Source organism: Labrus mixtus, chromosome 17, assembly GCF_963584025.1.
Source record: "Labrus mixtus chromosome 17, fLabMix1.1, whole genome shotgun sequence".
NCBI lineage: Eukaryota > Metazoa > Chordata > Actinopteri > Labriformes > Labridae > Labrus > Labrus mixtus.
In genome coordinates this window covers 9,150,088-9,165,166 of record NC_083628.1, presented here as the reverse complement: position 1 = coordinate 9,165,166, position 15,079 = coordinate 9,150,088, and the positions used below count along the sequence as shown (strand labels likewise).

The following is a 15,079-nucleotide window of genomic DNA, read 5'->3' as shown; positions in this document are numbered from 1 at the left end:
CTGTTTCATTTCTCCCTTTTCAGTAACCTCGTCACCTCAGTCCCAGGAACAAGTGAATGATTTTTTTTTTTTTTTTTTTACCCCCCTGGAGAGGGTGGGGTGGGGAGGGGGTGTTCGCATGTGTGTCAGCTCTGGGTTGCATCATGCCTGGGAACTTTGCTCCAATGAGGGGCTCGCTTTGTGCTCTGTGCACAGAGAGAGAGAGGTAGAGGGAGAGAGAGAAAGAGAGAGAGAGAGAGAGAGAGAGAGAGAGAGAGAGAGAGGGTTGAAGCGTTGCTGCCAAAAACATACACACACTGAAAGCAACATCACCTGCGGAGAGAAACGCCGCTTGTTACGCTGGATATCCCTCGTGGCTTTGGGGGATAAATACCCTCCACGTTGTTGTTGTTGTTGTTGTTGTGTGCTTTTATCCGGAACTAAATCCTTACCCGTCTCTCGGTGGATTTCAGGGCGAAAAGGGGCAACTCAAATCTGTCCCTGTTTTGAGGACGGGACCTTTTAAAAGCTCAACGCAACAACAATGGACCTCGTTTCCTTTGGGAACTCACTCCTGGAGCCGAGCTGCACACTCTCACGGGATTGTAGCGTTTCAAACCCGGACCACATTTGTCTGTTTACTTGTTAAACAGTGTTTTAGTGTCTCGTGGGTGAAAGGGGAAAGGGTCGTCGGTCGGTCGGCCGGCCGGTCGCTTTGAGCCCGTGATGCCCGCGAGGAACAGGTACAACCTGGTGGACGATTTGGCGGACTCGAGGATTCCGCTCCACAATGAGGAGGCGTACCAGCATGGGATTTCTTTCCAAGCCAAGGTGAAACAAACATATTTCTGCTTCTTCTTCTTTCTTTCTTTCTTTCTTTCTTTTTTTGTCTTCCTGCCGCCTTTTTACCGCAAAGTCAGTTGGGAGTTGCATTGTGTTGTTTCGGAGCTGAGTGAGAGGCAGGTGCACTGGAGCCTTTCAGCTGGTGTCTGAAGTTTGAACACATGGCAGCTTCACACATGTGTTTTTATTAATTGCCCAAATTGACTGAAACAAATATCGCAGAGTTCCTACTTCCTACCAGTTCATTCTATTACTGAGCATTTCTGAATCCGTTTTGAGGAGGCATTCAGATAACCTCAATCAGCGACGAGACACGACCTCATGAACATCAATGCACTACCTTTATTTCTTAGAATATACGTTTAACATTCAGATTTCACGAGAAAAACAATGCTGAAAAATATTGTTTGCTAATTTTTTTCAGAACTTTGTTGCTATTCCAAATGAATATTAAGTTGTAAACACGTCTTGTAGAACAAGCCTCTTAATTACACAGCTGCAAATTTGAAGAAGAAAAAAAGAACCACAGAGAACTTTCTGAAAATGCAACACAAGTCCTTGGTGCAATCTTTCAAACATGTTTTGCTCTTTTATAGAGAAGCACTAGTAAGCACATTTATACAAAAAAAATAGTCATTCAAATACTCACAAAACAAACATCATGGTGCTCTGACTTACTGCATGGTTTATCTTCCCATTCCACTATGTGCCCTTCTTTTACACCTGTTGTTGCACAATGTAACTTCGGTTCAGCGGGTACAATCTCCTGGGAGAGGTAAGGCAAAGCTTTTAGGCAGGACGCCCCGAAGGCAAACACCACTGGTTACCTGTCCTAGCATTGTATTCACAGCAGTAACATTGTGAGCAGCAGAGGTGAGGAGATTAAAGAGAAGTGTGCAGGAGAAGAGAAGGAAACGGTGAGACCAGGCAAGAGGCCTGAACAAAGTCCATCTCAGGCAGGTTTTTTTTTTTTTTTTAGTATTTAGTGATAGTGATTTGTATTCCAACACTGTAGGGCTGCAAAACTTCCTAACAGTACCACTTTTTGCATAATGTTGCATTAAAAACATGCATAACTCAATACCAGCAATAAAATAATATTTAACCTTTCTACCGAAACAAGACCCTCTAGGTAATACCCCACCCACATTTTGGATTTTGTAAAAAACAAAGAAATTACATTATCCCATAGTTATCCATAGACTGTATATTGGACGTAGTCTTAACCATATTGAAAGTCTCAAGCCCCCCCCCCCCCCCCCCTTTGGTACCAGGCTCTTCATTTCTGCTGTCAGAATGGACATTTTAATATGGGGTGTGTATGGGACTTCTGGGTCTTTCGGAGCCAGCCCCAAGTGGACACTCAATGAATTGCAGTTTTTTTGCACTTCTCAATTGGCTTCATTATTCAGCACCAGAGTTTAAAACTTGATGTAGCCTCTTCGCTAATGTGGAAGTGCATTTAACCTCCATTCTACCCAAAGGCCAGCAGGGGGCAATTGCACTAGTTGCTGAAAGTCTACTTAGAAAAAAAAGAAAACAAAAAAAACAGATGAGGAAATAAACTGATTTATTAATTTATTTATTACCTCAATAATCACTCTCTTAATGAGTTTGTATTCTCAATCACTAGTTTTTTATTCTTTTTATATTAAGCTATACACAGCTTAATGTTAGTTTTTCAATTTATGGCTCCAATTTGTGTAAAATTGACGATAAAACTGGATATGCTTTAGAGTGCAGCTACATGTGTACCTACCATGGGAACCTGTCAACCAGGAAAAATATATGTAGTAATGCATTTCTTCCTTGTTGGTTAACGATGGTCACTTCTGGCTCTAAAAAAAATGGGATGGCGGTCAACACTCCAAACTCAATGCTTCAAAACAGACATCCTCAAAGCGGTTAGTGGTGTCATGGTGGCTACGCCCACTTCTTCCATGCAGTTTATGACTTTGTCCTTACCTTTTAATCTATTAGCGTTAAAGAAGCAATATCTATGAGTTTGTTACTTGTAATTGTAGAAAATGTGCATGTGGGATGTGGGATTTTGTGTGCTTAACATTTGTATGTGTGCTTGTTTTTTTTTTTACAGTATGTGGGGAGTCTTGACGTGCCCAGACCCAACAGCCGAATGGAGATAGTGGCAGCCATGAGGAGAATAAGGGTGAGAAGAAAACCTGAGTGTTTGTCAAGAATAGATGCACACAGACTCACAAACACAACCCTTTAGCGATCTTGTGGTGATTGTTCCATGATGGGGGGGGGGGGGGGCAAAAACTGTCTTCAGAATGGAAAATGTATCGCACACAGAACATGAGGCTGTTCGATGAAGTTTGTATAAAGATTGAGATGATGCCTTCACTGTCTGGAAAAATGTAACTCGACTTTTTGTAAAGAAACAAAGGGATGAATTTTGACAAAAGCAAAAGACATTTGGATAATGGGGATTTGTTGCAGAGTATTAGTTCCCCTTTCTTTACTGTTTGTGAAAGTTTAAGCACACAGTGCACGTCTATGTGTGTGAGCCTCATCAGTGCCTTTAATTAAAGTCCAACTTCGAGTTATTATATTTTCTTGAGCTGATAGTTTATTAAAAAATGCAATGAGTTCACTTTTTTCCCCTCTATTAGTCTTCTTTGCTTTTCTTCTTTCTTCTTACATCCACTCTCTCCTCATTGTTATTCACACCATCATATCATAGTCAGGCTTTTTCCCCATAAAGCTCTATCAGTAGTGTTTCTATGGGGATCATGTAATCATTTTCCCCTCTTGTTGTCTCCAACAGGCTAGCTTTTCCCTCAAGAAGCGAACGCAGAGCCGTATCAGACAGCTTGGGCGGTTCTGTAATTTTAGTGTGACTCACTAGACTAGCTCGGTTCAGACACGACAAGGCTCTTAAGCCTGACTGAGTGAACATGCCGAAAAAGAAATGTGAGATTTCATTTTCAGTGCGACTAAAAATCCATAATGTGCATTTTATCCTCTGAAATATGCATAAGTTCTGAGATACAAGAGTCAAGATTTTTTTTTCTTAAATCCTTTTGGTGAGTCATCCTATTTCAAGATTTTGTTTTGGCTCATAGAGTAAAAGATTGGGTTTGTAGGTGGCTGTTTTGTTATGTTTAGTGGGTAACTGTGTGTATAAAATCTGAGGAAACCTACTACTGAAAAGAGACCTTTTATAGGAATACTAAACCTATGACTGTAGATCCATGGAACAGAGACAAATCGTTTTGAGTCTGTGTGTTTAATGTGGTTAGTGTGCAGATGTTATTACTTGCAATTTACTAGCAGAAAAGCAAAAGAGTTGCAAAGTTAACATCAGGTCGATGCATTTCAGACTGAAGCAGAACATGATGAAACAGCAGGTGTAGGAATAAAGGAAAGATTATTTTAAATGCTCAAAAAAAAAAAGATTATGTCTCTGAAAGATTTATGAAACCTTTTTGTTTTTACACCAAATCAGATCAAGTCTTTACAGGCACCGTTTTTAAATATAGTTCCTATTAAAAATGCACACATTGCATCACTTGTGATTATTTATATCAGTGTTTGCTCAGATTTGGATGCATACATGTTGCGTTTGTGTCTGTAAATAGAGTTTCCCCTGAGATCCAAAGAAAGCCTTGAATGTGTGTATAATAGATGAGTTGGTCTATTTAGGTTGTTACTCTCAGCCTATTGTATAGACTACATTTGCTTTTGAATGGTTAATGAAGAAAGCAGAGTGCTACTTTCTGGAGTCCCCTGTGACAGATGTAAACAGGAGGGTCTGCCTGATAGGGAAGACCAGTCTATAAAAAAACACAACCTCTCTTTCATCAATATGTCATGTGTATTTAATGTTATCTCCACTGACTGAGACTAGAGTGATGCTACTATTTATAGACTTGTGTTATTACTGTTTACTGACCGATGGATGACTCTGGCTTAGTTTTTACAGCGTCATGTCATCTTTGCAGATGAAGCTTTAAAGTGACACTACACAACTTTTTTTCGGAGCTTGAGACACTGTATGCACAATAGGCAACCCAAAATGAACAGAAAAATGATCTGCCCCTCATGATCACATAGAGGACCTTCTGGTTGGCCCCAGGGTTGGAAAAAAAAACATCTCCTCTTTAAAAGCAGTTCAGCAATTTGAGAAACTGACTTATTTAGATATCTAGCTTTAACCAGGAAATTGCAGAAAAAAACTACACTAACCTAAGTTAAAAAAACAGTGGGTGTCCCGTGTCTCCAAAATTAGTAACTCATTTACTAATCATGATTTACAGTTCTATACAGTATGCTCCTCCCTATTCAAGTGGGTTTCTTTCTAATTGATTAACAACCTGACATAAATGACAACACAGAAATAGTCCAACACATTACCAAGAAAAGTTTCAAGCTGTGGGCTTAGTTGCGCTTTTTTGCCCAATTTTTGTTCTTTTACTTTTGGGGAAAAAATAGAATGACATTTAGATTCCAGCAGACAAAAGCAAAGCTAGACTACGCTAACTGCCTTTTTAAGCCCCCTGAAGAACAGCTACAGTGCTCTCACTTGCAGTCTGATCAGTCACTCCCTAATTCAGCATAACTCCTACCCTTCATAAAATCAAAACTGATGAGTCAAAAAATTCACCTTCAAGATAAAACATGATCTATTTGGATCAAAACCCAAAAAGTATTTTAAAAGCTTTCTAGAATCACATTGTGTAGTTTCTTTTTAAAGCAGGCATTGGTTGATTAGGATTGTTTGTCCTATACTGTCTAAGTTTACAAAACATGGGAAAATCGGCTTTTCTTTGTGCCTGCCAACATCTTTCTGGGTTAGACTCTCCCTTGCTGTGAAAAGAAATACATGAGTATTTTAGAGTGCAGGCGCCCATGTTTAAGACTGGCTGCCAAGTCAAATGTAATTAGCTTTGTGTGGAGTAATATTGCCTGGCCTTCCTGACACTCTCCTCATCTGTCTTCACCAAAGAAAAAGACTTGTCTCTAATTTAAAACCACAACCTTTTAGTTGAACGACTGCAAAGAAACTCTGGAGTTCCGTGTGATTAAAGAGAGTGAGGAATGAAGAGATGGCAGTGAGAGAAAGACTTGAGAGGAAGTCCTGGCATGGGAAAGGGTTGCATGGAGGCTGGCAGAGGCGTTAGTCGTTTCATCTCCCTCTGCTAATCTCTTTAGTCTCAGTTGATGTGAGAAAACAGGGGCAAACATGAGAGGAGAGAGAGGGACGGCAGACGACACAGCCTGATCATCTCTGAGCAAACAGTGAGGTTGACGGAGCAGAGAGGCCGTTTGCTCCCTGAAACAAGACCTCCACGGTTTTACAAACACACACACCTGCCACTCCTACAGCGAGAAAGTGAAAGGACCCAATTTAGTACCCTGTGGATCTATTCAGAGTGTTGTTTTGTTAAACCTTCTTCCTTTATGGCTGACTGCTCCTACTGTGCTGCTGTGTAAGAATTTGTTTCATTCAGTTTGACCAGTGGTATAGAAACCACCCCCAGTGCGTTCACACACGCTTTTGCCTGTATAACTGTGTGCCTGCGTGTTCGTGTGTGAGAGCGCTCCGGTGCTCCATAATAGCAAGACCCTTTGCATTTTAACATTTCTGCATTTGATTAACGAAGCTGAATGACAAAAACTGTAGTGCAGCATCCCACATGGAGAGGTTTGGTGTTGTTGTCCACAGCTCACTGCCTCTAAAAAGGGCATGTGTATACACTGGAATTTACTCGTGGAAACAAACACGCACTATTTACAGGAGGGATGCTGTCGCTCTTAAAAAAGATACAAGTTAAAGGCTATTCTCTCTTCTGTGCCCCCCCCCCCCCCCCCCACTTGTTTTGTGCCACCCCTCACTCTCCTCCTACTAAAATAGACTGTCTCAATTTAGCCCATCTCTGCCCATCTACTCAGTGCGGACAGGAATAGATTTTTTTCTGAGGGCAGGCTATGCATGCTTCCCTTTGAATTTTGATCGGCTCTAATGGGATTTTAAGCCTCCCTCACATGTCCGTCAGTATGCAGCCTGCTTCCTCTGCCAGACTGCCAAGAGTCTTGCTCAGAAATTACATGGCCCCCTTCTTTCTGCGTTTGTCCCCATGTCTGTCATGAGCATCTCATGAGAAGATCTCTTGTTTTCCGTGTGAGAGGGAAGCAAACTTTATTACATTATTTATTTATTTCCTTGTACCTTAATTTCAGTAAGGGTCAGATGAGTCCGTGACAGTCCTCTGAGAGCATGCTGAGCTGTCTTGTCTCAGTCAAAAGCAGATGTTTGGCTGACGAGATGTAGTGGGTGAAACAGGCCCTCCAGACCTTTTAGAGAGCGAGATAGACATTTTTACTCCTTACTTAGTGTCCTTAAGTGTCTTTAGACCTTACACAAACTGTGGACAAAAAAACTGAAGCAATGAGAATAACATAATGTGGAAAATTATATTACATGTATCGACGCCGATGTTACAGAATCGATGTGGCTGCAAAGCTGTGATGACAGTTTGTTATAGACAATTGACCTATGGTGCAGTTCACAATAGCCATAGCTCTGGGATTAAACTATTGAATGTATTTCTAGGATCTCTGAGGACCTGATTTGAAGTGTTTTAAGTTGTAGGTTCCATATAGCCTCCCATAACTGACTCTTAAAATTGTTATCTTTTCAAATTGAGCACCAAGCAGATAATGAGACTAATTAGATTGCATCTAGTTGCTTTGCCGGTGCGTCTGCTCCATCTGCTGAAGCTCCTTTGCTTCTGGACCATATACATTGACACATCATTGTTTGCTAACTGAAGACGTTTTCACATACACTGTATGCACTCCTGAAAAAGTCTAGAACATTTCAGGGAGAAAATCTTTCTGAGTAGGTTCAGTCCACTGTAGGACGCTATATTGAGAATTGTTTGCCTCTATATCGTTACATTGAAATCACATGCACACAGTCTATCAGCTGGGTAAGCATTTCAGCTCACTCTGACTTCACTTGGACAATCTAGTAGGAGGCTGCCGGGAAAATCTCTGGGTACACTTGGATTGAACGATTTGGCATTTTGTGTTCACATATGCAGGACTGAAAACTTGCTGAAAACGTGTTAGTTTTGTGTTAGTGTAAGAGGTAAGAGCGCCCTTAGGCACATATACTGGGTTAGGGTTAGAGCTGTAATAGTGTGTAAGCAAAGGGTTACAGTATTAGGATAGAACCATAGAAACTCTAAGCAACATCTGGTGGACTGAAAGCAGTTGTTTATAATTGTTGTACCGTTACGCTATATTTCTGTGCATCAATATTTCTGTCATAATTTAAACAATGAAAGATTGATACTGGCCATTAATGCCATAATTCCAGGATAAATATTGCAATATCATTGCTGTGTAGTTTTACCCCAAACTTTGTGGCCACAGAGAATTTTTTTGTGGCCCATGGTATCAGAACCTGAACTGCCACACATTTATTGGCAAAGCCTCTTCTAGTAGTGTAGTGGTTCAACAATAGAGCCAAATTGCAATTTTACAACTCATTAAGCACAGCTAAGCCACCAGTGTTTCAAGGTACTCGTCGTGTTTGTTATTAACCATCTTGTTTTTCCTTCTCTGTGCTCATCATGTGACCACGTGTCACCAACTTACAACGCGGTGGCAGTAATCAACTTATTCTGCAGCTAAAAAAAAAATAAAAAAATTTTCATTGTGTTAACCTTCCTGAGTTTCTCTCCGTCCCGGTCAGTTCATTCTTCATGGTCAGACTTTGGCAGGCAGCCATAACTAATGCTTAGCCATGCCCCAAGGCTGCAGAACAAACAAAACGAGCACAGATTAGTGTTAACATCCTGTATGACTGGGTATGACTGTGAATCACATAATGAGGCATTTCAGTCTAAATTATCAGTTGAAAGGAGTGAGACGTAAACACAGACGTTCGAAGAGGATCAAACAACACGACCCCGATGAAAACTGATCTGAAGTGAGGATCTATCATAAACAAATCTTTTGGAAATACAGTTTTGCATGGAAAAAATAAACGATGCCCCCACATGTCCCAGGAAACCAGGAGAGAAAATGAGAGCACAGCTTAACTCCAGGGGGGTTGCAGATCTATAGCAGAGTGGGGGCGGATGAATCTGTGTTGTTTGTGTGCACACTAATGTGTGAATGAGGGATATGCTGTATTTAGGGAAGCATGACACATATTGAGGGTCATTGTATTCACTTTGTAGCCTATTCATGCTAGCTTAATGGCAGATGTACAATAGCATAGTAAGTGACCTATATGTGAACTGGATTAGATGTGATGTCAGCTTTCAAAGGGTGCAGCTATAGCCTTTGTTTAACCCCCCCCCCCCCCCCCCCCCAAAAAAAAAGAACTGGTGTCCCATTCTTGTATATTAACAGTCACTTAAAAATGAGTCACAATCTGTCATCACTTTTGTACTTCTGCATGACCTGCGCTGTTTAGAAAGTGTCATAGTGAAATTCACCCACTCATCTTCCAAAAAGATGAGGCTCAAGGGCATGTTGAAAAATAGTGACTACTCTCGGCCGGGCTTGTTGGTGAAATACTTCATCTGCTGAGCAAACTGCTGTGAGGCGACCCAGCCAGGATCATGCTAGCTCTAGTGTGTCAAAATAGCTCCATAAACGTCTCTCTGTTTTTTTTCAGCATTTTGTTTGTTTCCATGTTACATCATTTTATGTGTTAAATAGCTCTATTGAAGAGGAGGAACAGTTGTCTTAGCTAACAAGCTAGCTAGCTGCTGACTAACTGATACTTGTACAGCTTGGTTGCTAGACAGGACAGTGAACTTAAAGAGTGTCTGTCTTTGGTATCACATTTTATACTCCAACTGAGGGCCCACAAAAAGGAGCCGTTGTTAAGCTAATCAACACTGATCAACGCAGCATATACAGCCTGAAGTCACCCAAAGTTGATGTCAAAATCAATTCAACAAGTTCAATACAACCTCCTGTTTCCCCAAGAGCTGACACGCTTGTAACATTTTTTCGCAACCACATTCAGCTTTTTCAACTATTGGATTACCAAGCCCAAAGTTGCAACTACAGCTGAATGATGGGTGAGTTTTTTTTTTTACAACTCTTTTAAAAATGGTTTCAGTCATTTTTAAGACTTGCTGATCCAAGCTTCTTGCACGACTCATGATCACACTGATCGTTAGTGAGGAGTCTTCCAAATTTGACTGTTGGTTGGGCAAAAGAAGCAGTTTGAGGACTCTATTTTGGGAAATTGTGATAAGCATTTTTGCATTGTTGAGACTTAAAGCTCCTGCGAAAAGTTTTTTGCTTGTTATGAAAAAGTCTGAAATGAATGTTGATTTCTCTTTATGAGCTACAAACGCAAACAAGACAATCAGCGGGCATTTAGACAATTTCTACTCCGTTGTTCTTAATGTCAGTAACCACTGCCACAGGGTAGATGTCAGACGAGGGGAGTAGCGGATCGCTGCTTAAACAGCCTTTTATTTACATTTGTTCAAAGCTATGATTAACCATGGGTGATATGTTTGAATGTATAAAGACAGCATGGTGAGACCTTTAATCAGAACACACGACCACTCCACATATTTAGTGCCAAAATAGACGCAGACAAAAAAAGTTTGACTTAATTTAACTTAATTAAGCACCTCTATTATTTTAAAATGATAGAATAACACATTTAAGCTCAGTCTAAACCTGGTGCTTCATAGTGACAGTAAAGCCCTGAGTCACATTTCTCTCCATTCAGAGGTTGGGAATGATTTTTACCGTTAAAAGGTGCAGAGTCATTTTCATGTGCACTAGTTAATATCAGGTTATGTAAGAAACCTCTTTTTTTGCAGTATTTCTGCTTTGCTCATCCTTTTCTTGTCCCACATGTATATGCTGTTGGATAAATATACAGCAGGGACAGCAGGTCTTTGCTCACATGGATGGACAGGCAGGTGGTGAGTGGTCCCTGCCTCCACTACCAGCATCATGTCACACACATAAACACACAGGCTTCTGCTTTCATTATCCGCCCTGAAGCTATGCCATGTCTTTCAGCACTACAATTAGTCAAGCTTTATATACTCTGATCCTCTCTACCCACGCTCTCTCCCAAAACAAGCCCTGCGCTAAGAAAAAGACATCACTAAAGCCATGAACTCAATCCTGATGCGGTGCCCGAAGGCACATTTCCTGCATTGTGAGTTTCTGACCATTGCTCTCTGCAGGCTCAGACCACAGAGCTAGATGTGGTTTTATCCTCTGTGTCTATTTGATACATTTATTTGGAGTGTGTTATTTGAAGCCTTTCCATAGCAAAAACATGATCTAGGAATAACACAGCATATATATAGGACTCACTAATTGTGACCAGAAACAGGAAGATAATAGTGTACAATCCAAATGTAACAGAAACATACTGAGGATGGTGTTTTAAACCAGGTCAGCAGTATAAAAGCATTTCTTTTTTCGCCCTTTTCAGGGTTATAGAAATATGTCAGCAAGTCAAAGCTTATAGTTTCATTTTCGAGTAAAGGTCTGAACTCGGAGTCAGAAACTCATTAGCCCTGAAACCTGCCTGTTACTGTTGGCGCTCCAAAGCTTCCTTTCGCAAATCTCAAGTACAAACACAGCTTAAGTCAACAGACCAAGAGCTGGATGTGTGTGGGCGATAGGGTGGGTACTGTTAGTACTGTGTGTTTGTGGGTGTGTACCTGCACCTGCAAATCTTCAGTCATGCGAGAACATTTGCATCCTGGTGTACATCCGTGGATTTCCGAAGAATACAATATGAAAGGTGCAAGGCAAGAAAGTCTTTTTATGTGTAAAATGATGGGACAGAGTAACAGGAACATTTCCAATATGATGCAATGAGGGGGGAAAAAACACAAACTTATGCCAAGAAAATAAATGTAGCGTTTAACTAATGGCCTTTTTGGAAGAAGTTCTGATTGAAGCTACTTTAAAATCTGTTAAGAGTCAAAAACACTTGGGGCTTGTGGGCTTCAGATTATTATTAAGCCTTCCACTGATAGTGATCTGACTTTGAGGTGGTTTCTTCAGCCAATCAAAATCAGCACACATTGTAATTTTTGACATGAAAAGCCTGAAGTTAACCTATTACACGATGATGGATTTGTCTTACTATAGAGGGGTTAGGGTTAGTAAACTATAAACTATAAACTGTAAACTATAGAGGATTACACAGGAACAGACTATAGATTCCCTGTTTATATTTCATATCAACTGGGAAGCTGAGACAAAATGTTTGTATCCATATTAAAATAAAGTTAGTCCATATTTAACTATAAACTCTTTCCGATATTACTTTAAAAGTTGTGTCAGGTTTGTGATTTGTGCTTTCCTGCCTGCAGGCGCTCTTTCTTAGCACGAATAGGCAGATAAACTAGGCCTATTGTATTATAGTATCATTGTTGGATAATGATTGAGAAAAGTGCTACAGGCTTTTGAGCTGGCGGATAGGCTGCACTACTTCTAAATGATATTCGGAGTTGTGTGTGTGAGTTTGGTGATTGTGTATAGGTGTGTGCGACTGTTACGTGTACATTCATCTCACTCCTGTCATCTTGTTCCAGCGTGCTACATGGAAAAGCCTCAAGGTCTCATTCTCCTGCTCCGATCGTTCAAGGTCTCCTCCCTGCACTCTGACTCTCTCTTTTTGTCTCACCACCTTCATGTCTCGTTCATTGTCGCTACATCTGCCCCGCGTTCCTCTACTCTTGTCTCAGTGTGTTTGCTTAAACATGCAGGAGGAAAACAGAGGTTTAAAAGCTCTGTCAAGTTGACGTTTAACCGTTACTGACTGTCAAAATCTTGACTGCAACGTCAGACATTTATAGCTGCAACATTTTCCTGTGGAGTGTTTGGATTCGTCTAATACCTTTTTTAATGAAGCAGCATCATGCTTTCCAAATCGAGACACACTAATGACATTGTGGAAGCATGCATTCAGATTTACTGGAAGGGTCATGTCACATGTGATGTCGTACTGGACATCGGCCGTTTGTTGCAAAAAGGAGACTTGCAGATACAGATTTCCAAAAGAAAAAACCTTTGGTTGCAATGCGAGCTGTGCAAGTTTAATGTACATGCTAACGAGAAATATTAGGAACATTTTTACACATCCACAACGCTGCATCATATGAGAAGAAATATGCGGTTTGCGATTTCCATGTATAATATTACAACAACAATATGAAGCGTGATACATACACAAATATTAAAGAATGCATATTAGCTTTAATACACAGTTTATAGGTCTATCTGTGGTTTTTAATGTTTTAAACAATATCTGTGCTGGCAACTTGTCCCTCCAGACTATACAATAAATCCATAAACTACTAAATTGGTCAATTTAACCTTACTGCTGATTGTAAGGTAGCTTCTCATGTGACATCAGCAAAAACGGTGTTAAAGAATGGCCATTTTTTTATCCTGAATTTCTTTTTCTTGTATGTGCTTTAGCTTGTTTCTTTTGTGTTTTTAAATGAAGTCATGAGCGGTTACTGATTTGGTAATGTGCTCTGCATGCCTATCAGTGTTATACTACTGTGAAGTCATTGACTACAGAGTCTTATCTTCTCGGCGGACACAGATTCAAAGACTGGTCTTGCCTTGATCTACAGTAAGGATTAACACTTCTGAAAGACGACCTCCATCCAAATGGTAAAATGTTCTCATACTGAGTGATAAAGCATTGCTTGCTTAGGAGCATTGTGTTTATTGTGAATGCTTATATTGTGATAACAATTAAATGTGGATTAATTGTGCAGCCTTAGAACGGGCTGTAGATGCTGTGACATTGGTGAGTTGTGGCCAGAGAAAGTTTTTAATATTCGGGTATGCATAGGCCAGTGCTTGCTAATCGTAGCATTTAGCACAGGTTTCACCATGGCGTCCATCTGGATTAGAATCGTCTTCCAGCGGTGTACTTTATTGAATAATTTTGCTAAATAAATAGTCCTTTATTTCCATGTGATGTCTACATGACGTCATCTTTTACTCTCAAGAAAGGTAAAAGGTCAAACTCAAGAGTCTCAGATGGAATACAACAAAGCAACAAAGCACTTGATAAAATAAAAATCAGGTCATCAATATGTTACAGGTTCTTTTTATATTGATCCAGAGCTCCACAAACTGATTCAATTGGATCTTTGACGTGAAGATGGGTGACAGATTCAGACAGGGGAATCTTTACACTTACAGTGTATGGTTCATAGAGGAATCCTGTTGTCTTGGGCCACTGGGATTATGTTTTCCACTAGACCATTGGGGAATCAACAGTGGAGCCCTGGTATACTCTAATTGGATAAATGATGTGTGCGAACTGCTGCTGCTCATCTTAAAGACTCAGGGCTGCCATCCACACGTCCACTAACAAGATAATGTATTCTCCATCGTCCAAATGACAAGGCAAATGTGACTGTCACTCGGATTAACAACATCTGATTCCTATGGAGGACCATATCCCCGCCTGTCACACTGTGTCCCCTCATTACTGCTCGTCATTTAGGCAGTTAAGGTTTTTAAAGACATATTTTTGGCTATTGATTTAACTGAATGGAATGATGCTGTGTGATTCAACAATTTTGACTGTTTATATAACACCCCGATCTACAGAGAAAGTTTGGGAAACTGGTTTTGCTGCAATCATTGTTATCTCCACATGCATCAACCCATCAGGGCAGAAAAACTGAATCAGTAATGAGAGCGGAGACAACCCATAAGCAGTCTAATCAAATGCACTGGAGGCATTAGCATATTTTCGGAACAGAATCTCAATTTCCCAAACTCTTGCTTTTTTCAAGCTATCTTCAGCGTCCTTTGAATTATTTGATCCCAATTGGATGTCTTTTTTTTTTCCCCTTCTGTGTTGGGTGTTCTGATTCAGCCTGCACTCCTCAAGATCTCTTTTTTGTCTCTCCGTCTGATTGTCTCTTACAACTAGACCATGATTCCTAATGCTAAACGTTGGATTCTCCCTGGTAAATAACATGAATTACGTGGAAGACACAAATTTTATCTATAGGCCTAGAATTTTTGCCAAGGGGTGGCTACTATGGTTTTTGATCCATCACTTTGAGCCAGATAGAAATATATCAACTCTTATTGAACAGATTGCCATGAAAGATTCTCAGTTTTCACTTATTGACATGAAATTTGTTATGGACATTCAATTATCCTTCAGGTAGATTGGTAACCGGTGAACTCATGCTTTGATTCTGGCGGATGCATCTGCTCCCCTTGCCTGATTGGT

The 15,079-nt window shown here is 40.4% G+C and overlaps 1 protein-coding gene across 1 annotated transcript in view; it reads left to right on the top strand.

Moving 5' to 3' along the window:
* Window positions 1–202: 202 nt before the first annotated feature.
* Window positions 203–15,079, top strand: part of si:dkey-34e4.1 (carboxyl-terminal PDZ ligand of neuronal nitric oxide synthase protein) — a 55,174-nt gene continuing 40,297 nt past the window's right edge. Inside the window, exons 1-2 of the mRNA XM_061062170.1 lie at window positions 203–810; window positions 2,918–2,989. Coding sequence (XP_060918153.1) covers window positions 706–810; window positions 2,918–2,989 — 177 coding nt within the window. The 5' untranslated portion in view covers window positions 203–705. The remainder of the gene's footprint in view (window positions 811–2,917; window positions 2,990–15,079) is intronic.